The following is a 12,386-nucleotide window of genomic DNA, read 5'->3' on the forward strand; positions in this document are numbered from 1 at the left end:
ATTGATTTAAAAAAATGTACGAATTTGTCGACCATTCGTATATACGCCTGGATTATAAGTTACGGAACTATAGCGCAAATTAAAATATATACATGTATACATAGAACATAAGAAAGAAACATACATTTTGCGTAAATTGGGGTAAAAGTTTTGTAAAATGACAAGTTCACGTATGCCAACAGTATGTAATCATCAAATGTCGATAGACTATTGTATACCAAAAGAAGAAGAAGAAGAGATTTAAATACTGGTCGATATATAACTTTATTTGGCTCATCGAAGTTATGGACATTTATATATCAATTAGATTGTTCTCGAAAAAAGGAAGAAATTCGCCATCATCACAATTGTTCTGACATGCATGTAATATATAAATATATATGGGATTGAGTTTTGGGGTAAAAAATCCTAGGGGGTAGGGCGGGGGGTGTTGTCAAAAAGTTTGGGGGGACTTTTTTTCCAATTTTTTAGGTGGTTCATATTTTTTTCTTCAAAATTTTTGAAAAGTTTCAAGAAGAAATCTTCAATTGCACAGTATTGCACAAAAGCAAGAAATCTATAATTGCACAGAAGCACAGTATTGCAAAGTAGCACAGTATTGCACAATAACATAGCATTGCGCAATAGCAAGAAATCTTCAATTGCACAATAGCAGAAAATCTTCAATTGAACATAAAGACAAATCTTTTAACCAATTTCAATGGGTAAAAATAACTGCAAAATAGCACAGTATTGCACAATAGCAAGAAATCTTCAATTGCACAGTATTTTTTAGCTCGGGCCTAGTTAGCTTTTCTCATCATTTTGCGTTCGGCGTCCGTCGTTGTTAACTTTTACTTCTCCTCTGAAACTACTGGGTCAAATTAAACTAAACGATGATTGTGGCATCTAGTTTTAAAAATGTGTCCGGTAACCCCACCAACCAACCAAGATGGCTGCCATGGCTAAAAATGAGAACAAAGGGGTAAAATGCAGTTTTTGGCTTATAACTCAAAAACCAAAGCATTTAGAGCATATCTGACCTGGCTAAAATTGTTTATCCGGTCAAGATCTATCTGCCCTGAAATTTTCAGATGATTCGGACAACCTGTTGTTGGGTTGCTGCCCCTGAATTGTTAATTTTTAGGAAATTTTGCTGTTTTTGGTTATTATCTTCAATATTATTATAGATAGAGATAAACTGTAAACAACAATAATGTTCAGCAAAGTAAGATTTACAAATAAGTCAACATGACTAGATTTATCAGTTGACCCCTTAAGGAGTTATTGCCCTTTTATAGTCAATTTTGACCAATTTTTCGTTAATTTTTGTAATCTTTTACAAAAATCTTGTCCTCTGAAGTTACTGGGCCAAATTTAACCAAACTTGGCCACAATCATTATTGGGGTATCTAGTTTAAAACGTGTGTGGCGTGACCCGGCCAACCATGCAACCGAGATGGCGGCAATGGCTAGATTTTGGCTTATATCTCTGAAACCAAAGCATTTGTAGTCAATTGTTAACAATTTTTTTTAATTTTTTTTAATTTTTTAAAATTTTTGTAAAGTTTTAGGAAATATTTTCCACTGTAATAAGTGGGCCAAATTCATTATAGATAGAGATTATTGTAGCAACTAGTGTTGTTCCGATGATCGGAATAAATCGGAAATCAGTTGGTTGGGCCTGGCTATGTCGATAATCGATTGGGATTTTGTTCAATTAATTGTCATTAAAGTTTCCGGACTTTTAGCTTATCAACTTCAGGTCTGTTTGCGGTTTGCATATTATAGGCGCAGTCAAACAAATAATAACAATTAATATCAGTCCATAACAATGATAATGTCAAACATCCTATGATTAAAGACATAACCAATTTCCTTCTTTATAAACGTGACAAAAGCATTGACTATAAATATTTACAGATTGATGGAATGTTATTTAAAATTAATAACTTTGTATGAAATACTTTCTTTCAATACCGATACGTGTTACTTGAGAGCGTACATAAAATAATCCTGATTTTAGACAAAATAATTTCTTTGCTTCATTAGAACATGTTGCAAATTGCCTTTTATTAATGTTTTATCCATTTGTAGCATCAAAAACGTCATATTCCTTCCCAAATTGCTTGCCAAACATCGTTTATTTTTGTAAATTTTCCGAAATTTGTCCGCCATTAAAAAATATAAGAATCACGAATCGGATACAGTTCAACTATGTAATAATTCCGTATTCTTGTAACTATAAGTTCAGACGCACGAATGACACAATTGACAGAAAAATAATGATCACAAAAATGAAAAAAAAAATTCTACACGAATAAGCAGACATTGGCTTAATCCCCTTTGTTTACTGTATATATTTTAAGGCCAGGATTTTTTAATTTGTTGGTTTACGGATCCGCCGACCCGATTTTGCCGATTTCCAGAATAAAAATAAAATTGACTTTTCATGCTTTTTTATTCCCGCCGACCTTAACAAATGCATTATCCCTGAAAAATAATTAGAATATTCTTTTTTTATGAAATGAAATGCATTAATCACTAACAAAATTGATAACACTTTCTGTTGTGAAAAAATAAAACTTCCAGTTTACGTTTCTAAAAATAGACAAATTAATTATAACTGACCTTGAAATGTCATTTGCGCAAATAATTTTGCGGAAAGAAACCTGTGTTTAAAACCAATTACACAATAAGTTTGTTTCCCTTATTTGTCATCAGTCCGTAAGATGCATCATCTCATAGAAATAGACTTGTCCAAATATGGACAGGTGGAAGACATCAAGTTAGTACTGAATATTAACAAATCATTTGGAATTTTCTTGTTTCATAGATAATAAAAAAATATTATCCATTTGGATAAAAAAACGGGAATGCACGACAGATTAACCCGATATTCTCGTTTTTCAGTGGACGAGTCTATTAGTTTTTGACACGTGTGTTGAAACTTATTTTCGTACGACGTTTTTACATTTTTTTTGTTTATCAGTTTTCGTGCTTGAAGATCATTATTCATCAAGTTTTCTGGAATTGATTAAGAGCTACGCCAATCTGTTTTTCTTGTTTGTGAAATGACGATTTAATTTCGTCTATGTCCGTGCTCACACCCCTTTTTTACGGGAAATTATTAGACAATGTCATATGCGATGTTTATGACAGCTCAGCAATAATATTTCATCGAACTAAAATTTAAGAAATGATGACAATATAACATAACAAACATATTGTTAGAAAGGTGAAGTATATATTTATTTTGCATATTTTTCTGTCTTGAAAGATATTTTTTTTCTTTTATTTCCCGACCGACCGACCCAACTTTTTCATGGGGAAAATCCGTAAACCATCAAATTAAAAAACCCTGGCCTAATGCAAATGGTCCAAGGACACAGTTATTGTCCTTTGGTTTTCGTTGTCTACGAATGTAGTCCCTAGTGTAAACAGTGTATAACTTGCATGTTTTATTTAATACACTTTCCCAATTTATTTCTTGTTATTAAATGCATGAAATATTAAGTAGGGGAATGTAATTACATGTTTAAAAAATTTGGGTGCTGAATCTTTATGTTAAGTAGTAATTTGGTCAAGTTCAAAAAGGTCAAATTTTATCACGTCTGAAGCTGTCAAACTGAATTTTACACCCCCTTAACACAGAATTGTCAATATTTTGAGTTAGAGCTGGTAGAAGTTTCTATAATTTTGATATTAATTGTCTCACTGGTAGTACACTACACTGTAAAAATCTTTTTGAGAAAGAGCAGGTGCGATTTTTTTAATTTGAATTTATTGTCTAAAAGAAATGCACTACGAAATAACTGTTCTCGGGCTTAAGAGATGGATGCCTGAAATCTAGATTCTGTACCTTGATATTTTTCCTGAATGATTTGCTGGTTTTAATTTGTCATTAAATCAAAGTAAAGGATTTACATCCTTGGTTTACAGAAATTCTGTTAAAATGTGCCATTTTGGCATTCTATGGCTATAATAAGCATTTTAAAGCAGTTTACATTGTATGCCTAAGAGGCATGCTGACTTTCTATCCTGACAGCTTTTTTGTTCCTCATATTTGTGTTTCTATGATTAAATCAAATTTAATTAACCATTTCTCTGGATATAGAGAAAAGTAGATTGTCACAGAAAAAAAGTGCAGATATTTTGTATTCACGGCCATGGTTAAACGGCCTAATAGATGTATTTAAAATGTGAAGAGCTTTGTACATCAAATCTGTAGTCCATCACAAACATTTCACTAAATCTGTAAAAAAAGCACTTTACTATATTCAGTACACCTTACTCCTTTCATAGGCTACCATTTTCTTCTCTCTGTATGATAGTAGGTGGTCCAAATTTATGCCTATTGAGACTAAAACTAAATGCAAGTTTTCCATTGAAAAGTTAAAAAACTGGCCATCAGACCGCCATATTGTCTTTCAAAAAATTTAAATGCAAGAGTCCTTTTGCAATTAGACTTCTTGTATCATAACACCTTAGCATAGAAATGAGCAAAAAGTAACACAATTTCATTTCTAATAGCTTCTGTGTGCATTTTTATATGTCAATATGGGCTACCGCCTAAATCGACTCTAAATAATTCTCAGTACTACATGGCCCAAGACCATTTTATTCTCATCTGGTATGCTTTTTGAAACTTTTCTATACATTTAAAGTACATTTAATATATATGAAAGAATAATTTAGGCTTCAAAAACTTCAAAAACTTCAAATTAGCTGAGAAAAATGCATATTTATATAAGGCGTCCCTAAATTGGAAAAGCTCTATTTTCACGCATAGGCTCATATAAATTTAACTTTGGAATAATTACAATACATCTGATAAATAAAATGAGTGTTCAGATGCTTTAAGTACTTAATATTTGATATTCAAGAGCATTTAAAAAGCAAATTTTTGCAAAATTTCAAATATTTAGGCCAAAATCTTGATAGTTGAAGATTTTTAATTTATACGTCAAAAATAAACACCCAAATGTCAATATTAAAATGACCCTATTTTCTCTAATATATGTCATATGGCAATGAAACTTGGCAACCTATCTCATAATTGCCTAAGCTTAGGTTATGCAAAGTTTTATAAAGATTTGTCAAGTCTTTCTGTCCTATTAGGTCCAAGGACACAGTTATTGTCCTTTGGTTTTCGTTGTCTACGAATGTAGTCCCTAGTGTAAACAGTGTATAACTTGCATGTTTTATTTGATACACTTTCCCAATTTATTTCTTGATATTTAATGCATGAAATATTAAGTAGGGAGATGTAATTACATGTTAAAAAAAATTGGGTGCTGTATCTTTATGTTAAGTAGTGATTTGGTCCAGTTCAAAAAGGTCAAATTTTATCACGTCTGAAGCTGTCAAACTGAATTTTACACCCCCTTAACACAGAATTGTCAATATTTTGAGTTAGAGCTGGTAGAAGTTTCTATAATTTTGATATTAATTGTCTCACTGGTAGTTCAATACACTGTAAAAATCTTTTTGAGAGCAGGTGCGATTTTTTTAATTTGAATTTATTGTCTAAAAGAAATGCACTACGAAATAACTGTGTTCTCGGGCCAAATGCATTGTTTTATTTTTTTCTGTTAATTTTAAATTTCTTAAAGTTAAAAACTTTATATATCTTTTCTTAATTAGAAGCATTCAAATGTTTATACAGCTATGTCATTGAAATTTATTGTATTGTGAGTTTCACCATTGAAATTTGGAAATGTTAGTGTCACTGTTGGTAATTAATGTTGTAATTATGAGATAAAATATGTTCAAAATGAATCTTGATTGTTATTAATTCATTGTTTTAACTGCTCAATAAATAGTTATCAAAGGTACCAGGATTATAATTTAGTACGCCAGAATATGAAAAGGAAACAAACGATCAAATATGAATATATAAACTCTGCAATGATATGAAATATACACATTAGACATGTATAATGAGACTAAATGCATGATTTCATTTGAAAAAAAGGGCAAGGTATTATGATGCGATTATAACCGATAGTCGGTTGGTTACTGTCAACCGATTGTAATAGATAATCGGTTGTTATTTTCAATCGATTATCCAACACTAGTAGCAACAAGAATGTTCAGTATAAAAGAAAGATCTACAAACACATTCCCATCACCAAAACACAATTTTGTCATGAATTTATTTGTATCCATTGTTAATATGCACATAGACCAAGGTGAGCGACACAGGCTCTTGAGAGCCTCTAGTAATTATGCTCCGCCAACGATAGTAGAGGAGCATTATGTTTTCTGGTTTGTGCATCCATTCGTCTGTCTGTCAGTCCGTTTATTTGTTCGTTCGTCCGTCTGTCCCACTTCAGGTTAAAGTTTTTGGTCAAGGTAGTTTTTGATGAAGCTGAAGTCCAATCAACTTGAAACTTTGTACACTTGTTGCTTATAATATGATCTTTCTAATTTTAGGACCAAATTAGACTTTTGATCCCAATTGAAAGGTCCACTAAACATAGAAAATGAAAGTGCAAGTTTCAGGATAAAGTATTTGGTCAAGGTAGTTTTTGATGAAGCTGAAGTCTAATCAACTTGAAACTTAGTTCACATGTTGCTTATGACATGATCTTTCTAATTTTAATGCCAAATTAGATTATTTACCCAATTTCATGGTCCATTGAACATGGAAAATGATAATGTGAGTGGGGCATCCATGTACTTTGGACACATTCTTGTTTGTTAATCTTTTAACCAATTCCCATGGGATTAATTTAAAGTCTTTAATTTTTTGGGGTTCTTACCTTTTATTACTATTTTGGATATTGGGCCCCATTTTTAAATTGGTCTACATTGAGGTCAAAAGGGTCCAAATTAAACTTTGTTTGATTTCATCAAAAACTGAGTTATTGCGGCTGTATGATTATGATGCTGAATCCTATTGTGCATTTATATTTTGTATTTTAGGCCCTGTTTTCAATTAGTCCATATTAAGGTTTGAAGGGTCCAAAATTAAACAGAGTTTGATTTCAACTAAAATTAAATTTTTGGTGTTTTTTTATATGCTAAATCTAACCATGTTGTTAGATTTTGGATATCAGACCATTCTAGAAAAATTAAATGTCCCATTTCAAATTTTTAAGATCTTTAACCACATTTATTTGTGTCAGAAACCTATATGTTATGTCAAAAGTTTGATCACAATCTAAATTCAGAAAACATGGAGATTGCATACACAATCATCAAGTGTCATATCTATAAGGCACACTGATCAAAGTATCTATTTTACACAAATCTCATAACTTATTTCATGCATTCTAAATTTATGACAACACAATCTATCTTGGATGAGTTGAACCTCGGATAAGTCGAATACTTTGGTCCGTTACCTTCGACTTCGACATAATAAGGTTCGACTGTTTATAATGTGACACATTTTTATTGTATATTATTTTTGGGGGTAAATATTTTAGAAATTTCATAGTTCTACAACATTCTATGAGTGACATGAGTGAAGATATATTTACAGTGCATATTTCTCATTTTTTAGACTGTCATGTCAGAGAAATCTTCAGGTGTGACTGCTGGACAAGGGATAGAAGGTAATTTATTGTGGAGCCTACGACTTTTGTCACAGAAAGCTTGACATAGGTATAGTGATCCTACGGCGGCAGCGTTAGCTAACTGCTTAAAAGCTTTATATTTTAGAAGCTAGAAGACCTGGATGCTTCATACTTTGTATATAGATGCCTCATGTGACGAAGTTTCCGTTAAGTGACTACTTGAAGTCAACATTTTTTGTAATGTTAATTTCTTTCTAATTATGAGTAATAGGATAACTATATTTAGGAGGTGCATACCTTGCAAGGTCTTCATGCACGTCAGACAATTTTCATTTGACCCCGATCTCATTTTAAGGATCAGTGAACAAGGTTACGTTTTCGTGGTCAAGTCCATATATCAGATGCTATAAGCAGTAGGTCTACTATATTTGGTATATGGAATGATTGTAAGGTGTACATGTCCAACTGGTAGGTGTAATCTGACCTTGACCTCATTTTCATGGTTCTGTGGTCAAAGTTAAGGTTTTGAGTTTTTTTTTTTTTTTTTTAATACTATATACAATAGGTCAACTATTAGTATATTTGGTGTATGAAAATAGTTTATGATGTTCGTGTCAGTCTCGCAGGTTTTATTTGACCTTGACCTCATATTCACAGTTCATTTCTCAGTGTTAAGTTTTTGTGTTTTGGTCTGTTTTTATTCAACTATAAGCAATAGATCAACTATATTTATTGTATGGAAGGATTGTAAGGTGTATATGTCTGTCTGGCAGGCATCATCTGACCTTGACCTCAATTTCATGGCTCATAACATTGGTCAATGTAAAGTTTTCATGGTTAAGTTTGTTTCTTGGATACTATAAGCAATAGGTCAACTATATTTAATGCATACATTGATTGTAAGATGTATGTCTGTCTGGCATGGTTCATCTGACCTAGACCTCATTTTCATGGTTCATTGGTCAATGTTAAGTTTTCTTAGTTAAGACTGTTTCTTAGAAACTATAAGCAATAGGTCAACTTTGTTTGGTTTATTGAATGATTGTAAGGTGTACATGTATTCCCCTTTTTGTTTATCTGACCTAGACCTCATTTTCTTGGAGCATGTCAAGTTTATGTGTTACTTGTAGTGAAGCTTTATAATTAGGACTATCAACATAAAATCAGTGGTTAGTAAAGAAGGCGAGACATTTCAGCGTTATCTTGTATGTTATATTCTAAGAATTGCAGAATAACATGTTTTTGTACTATGTCCTGCAATCAACTGCAATGTATTGATGAGATTAGTCACTATAAATGATAATAACAAACTATGGACCTATAGCGTTAGCAGCTTTCACTGAGATTAGTCACTATACATGATAATAACAAACTATGGACCTATAGCGCTAGCAGCTTTCCCTGAGATTAGTCACTATACATGATAATAACAAACTATGGACCTATAGCGTTAGCAGCTTTCCCTGAGATTAGTCACTATAAATGATAATAACAAACTATGGACCTATAGGGTTACCAGCTTTCCAATAGATGAAATACATGACATAGTAAGTACCATCAAATATATGGTCTTCTGTAGGATGCTATATTCATGTTTATTCGTACTCTGCCATTGCAAGCAATATTCTACTTTGCTAGCATTATTTTCCCCCAAAAAAATTAAAAGTTAGGTATTGTATAGACAACATACTGACACCGAACTACATGTATCTGACTTGGGACAGGCACATAAAGAATGTGATGCAGTTAATACTAAAAGAAGATGTGATATGATTGTAAATGAGACAACTCTCCACAGAGACCAAATGACACAGAAATTAACAACTATAGGTCACTGTGCAATACAGCCTACAACAATGAGCAAAGCCCATACCGCATAGTCAGCTATAAAAGGCCACGTAATGACAATTGTAAAACAATTAAACCATAAAACTAACGGCCTAGTTAGGTACCAAAAAAATAAATGAAAACAGACTTTTTTGCCATCAGCATAATTTTGTATTGAACTGGATTTTAAGGAAAACAAATGTTGTCCTTAGAATATTTAAAAAATGATTTAATCTTTACGTTTTACCAAGGACAGGTATAAGTTACTTGTTTTATATCATATGCTAAAAAATTGAAAATTTAATGCATACTTAAGTTAGATAACTATCTAAAGAGCTTTAGTCTCAGTCACAGGAAGCAAGACGTAGGGATTGCTTTTCCGGCAAAATTTCTGTCTCCAGCGATTATTCAGTTTTCTGCTGAAGTAAGTTTGATAGTCACTATACTGACCGACTTTAGAAACACAACACTAGATGATTCTTTTTATACGCCAGTTTACGGGACGTATTATGGTATACCGTTGTCCGTCTGTCCGTCCGTCGTCAACATGTCGAACATTAACTCAAAAACGCTTTGACCAATTTGCAGAATTGAAAGTAAAAGTCAAAATTAATTAGAGAAGCATCTTTTTTGTCGGCCACATATGTATAAATAAACAAACAAATGTGTTTGTTTGTGCAAGACCTATTAATTAACATCTATGTACATGATGTAAGTTTGGAGGCATTGACTCCATAGATACATCATTAAATGGAATTGTGATTTCTGTCATACAAGTTTGAGGCTTGACACACTTGACACCTGGTTCCCCACACTTCTTGTATTCAATTGTGATTACTGTCATACAAGTTTAAGGCTTGACACACTTGACACCTGGTTCCCTCCACTTCTTGTATTTAATTGTGACTACTGTCATACAGGTTTGAGGCTTGACACACTTGACACCTGGTTTCCTCCACTTCTTTTATTCAATTGTGACTACTGTCATACAAGTTTGAAGCTTGACACACTTGACACCTGGTTCCCGCCACTTCTTGTATTCAATTGTGATTACTGGCATACAAGTTTGAGGCTTGACACACGTGACACCTGGTTCCCTCCATTTCTTATATTCAATTGTGACTACTGTCATTCAAGTTTGGGGCTTGACACACTTGACACCTGGTTTCCTTCCACTTCTTGTATTCAATTGTGATTACTGTCATACAAGTTTAAGGCTTGACACACTCGACACCTGGTTCTCTCCACTTGTATTCTATTGTGATCACTGTCATACAAGTTTGAGGCTTGACACACTTGACACCTGGTCCCCTCCACTTGTATTCAATTGTGACTACTGTCATACAAGTTTAAGGCTTGACACACTTTACACCTGGTTCCCGTTACTTCTTGTATTCAATTGTGCATATATAAAGTCAGGTTAATACAAGTCAATCGTCAATTTTTTTAAGAGTTTTCACCGAATAATTCCAGTAGATTTTAACATTGATTATTAGAATTGACTATAAAATTTAATATTGATAATGCTTTTCCAAAAGGGAAATACCTTACTGTATTTCTTCTTATAGTTATTATTCTGCTGCCAAACTTTGACACAATTTCCCTCCGTAACCATAAGACATCACAATCAGGTTCACACTTAATAATGTTATCACAAATAGTTTTTTGGGTCTCACCCTTTGAGTCTCAAAATGTTGTCAGTCCAGAGTTATCTGCCCAAAACCCAAACAAAAAATCTTGTTAGTAAATAAATGCCTGAACTGTCATAGGAAGACCAAAACCGATGAGTGGAATTTGTTCAAGAACTCACCCTGTGACTTTGGTTTTTTTAAACCGAAAAGATTCAAAGACTCCTTGGTTGGGTTATGCCCCTTTGAAAATTAAAACAAAGTCGTTTGGCCACTCTAAATGAGAAACCGTAAGTGGTAGACACTTGGGATTTTCACCAATGATTATTCATTCATGTGACCTTATAGAGAACTGGACGTTACACAAACAACAATCAATCCATGTTTGACATAGACTTTTAATGATTTGTTAATGAAAAATATTGAAAACAAACTTTTAAATTGGTTAACAAATCTATATTAAACTTAGACTTTTTATAGAAAAGTTATAATTACAGATCCAATCCACACACAGACTAAGTCCGCCATGTTAAACAGGTTACTTGGCAGTGGAACGTATGTTTCCTATGATATGCGCTGTATGGTAACAGGCCAGTTCGCGGTCGGAAAATCGAGTCTTGTCAAGCTCTTAGCTGGTGATGTCGTCCCAGAAGGAAGACATCCTACCGATGGGATTTCCCTACTAGAAGGTCGCTGTGGCCTTGATGTGGAGACTAGAAGCTGGATTTATATTGATCCAGGTAAGAAAATCTACAACATTAAAACTTTTCATTTATATTTGAATACCTCTTTGGTATCTTCCACCTCTCTATTAGCTTCAGAATCAGGTAATCTTTAAAACTTGAAAAGACAAAGACATAGAAAAAACCTGTAATACGAACTTAACACTGTTGTTGGGATTGCTGAATGCAGTTTCTCTTATGATTTAAACAAAATTCTATTCTGATATTCAGAGATATTGTCCTTTTATCATGTTAATGGTCATATTTTTGGCAATTTTTATATGCCTTAACTGGCTTAAGATATTGTTGTGCATTTTTTTTTCTACAGGCCGTTATACTGACTTCTGATAAAAAAAAAAAAACTTCTGCATATAATATTTGATTCTTACAGCAAGTTCAAAAGGATATACTATAATGTACTCATTGCAAAGCTCTTTATTAGTACCCTACCGACGGAGTCGAAGGGAACTTCAAGTTGCACTCTGTTCGTCTGTCTGTCCATCTGTCAGTCCGGCAAATCAGTTTTCCACACTTTTTTAAATTTTATGCCCCAGCCGTTGTGAAGGGGGCATTAAGTTTTACCCTTGTACATCTGTACGTGCGTACTACCCAGAATTGATTTCTGTTTTCTTACTTAGCTGGCCTTAACCAAATGTTATGAAACTTTATATACACAATGCTTATTACCACAAAACACAGATCAA

General features: G+C 33.0%; 1 protein-coding gene across 1 annotated transcript in view; it reads left to right on the plus strand.

Annotated features, from left to right (window-relative positions):
- The window catches only part of LOC134690269 (uncharacterized), a 48,238-nt gene that overhangs the window by 13,394 nt on the left and 22,458 nt on the right, over positions 1–12,386 (plus strand). The window contains exons 7-8 of the mRNA XM_063550246.1: positions 7,493–7,544; positions 11,458–11,700. Coding sequence (XP_063406316.1) covers positions 7,493–7,544; positions 11,458–11,700 — 295 coding nt within the window. The remainder of the gene's footprint in view (positions 1–7,492; positions 7,545–11,457; positions 11,701–12,386) is intronic.

This window comes from Mytilus trossulus, chromosome 11, assembly GCF_036588685.1.
Source record: "Mytilus trossulus isolate FHL-02 chromosome 11, PNRI_Mtr1.1.1.hap1, whole genome shotgun sequence".
Lineage (NCBI taxonomy): Eukaryota > Metazoa > Mollusca > Bivalvia > Mytilida > Mytilidae > Mytilus > Mytilus trossulus.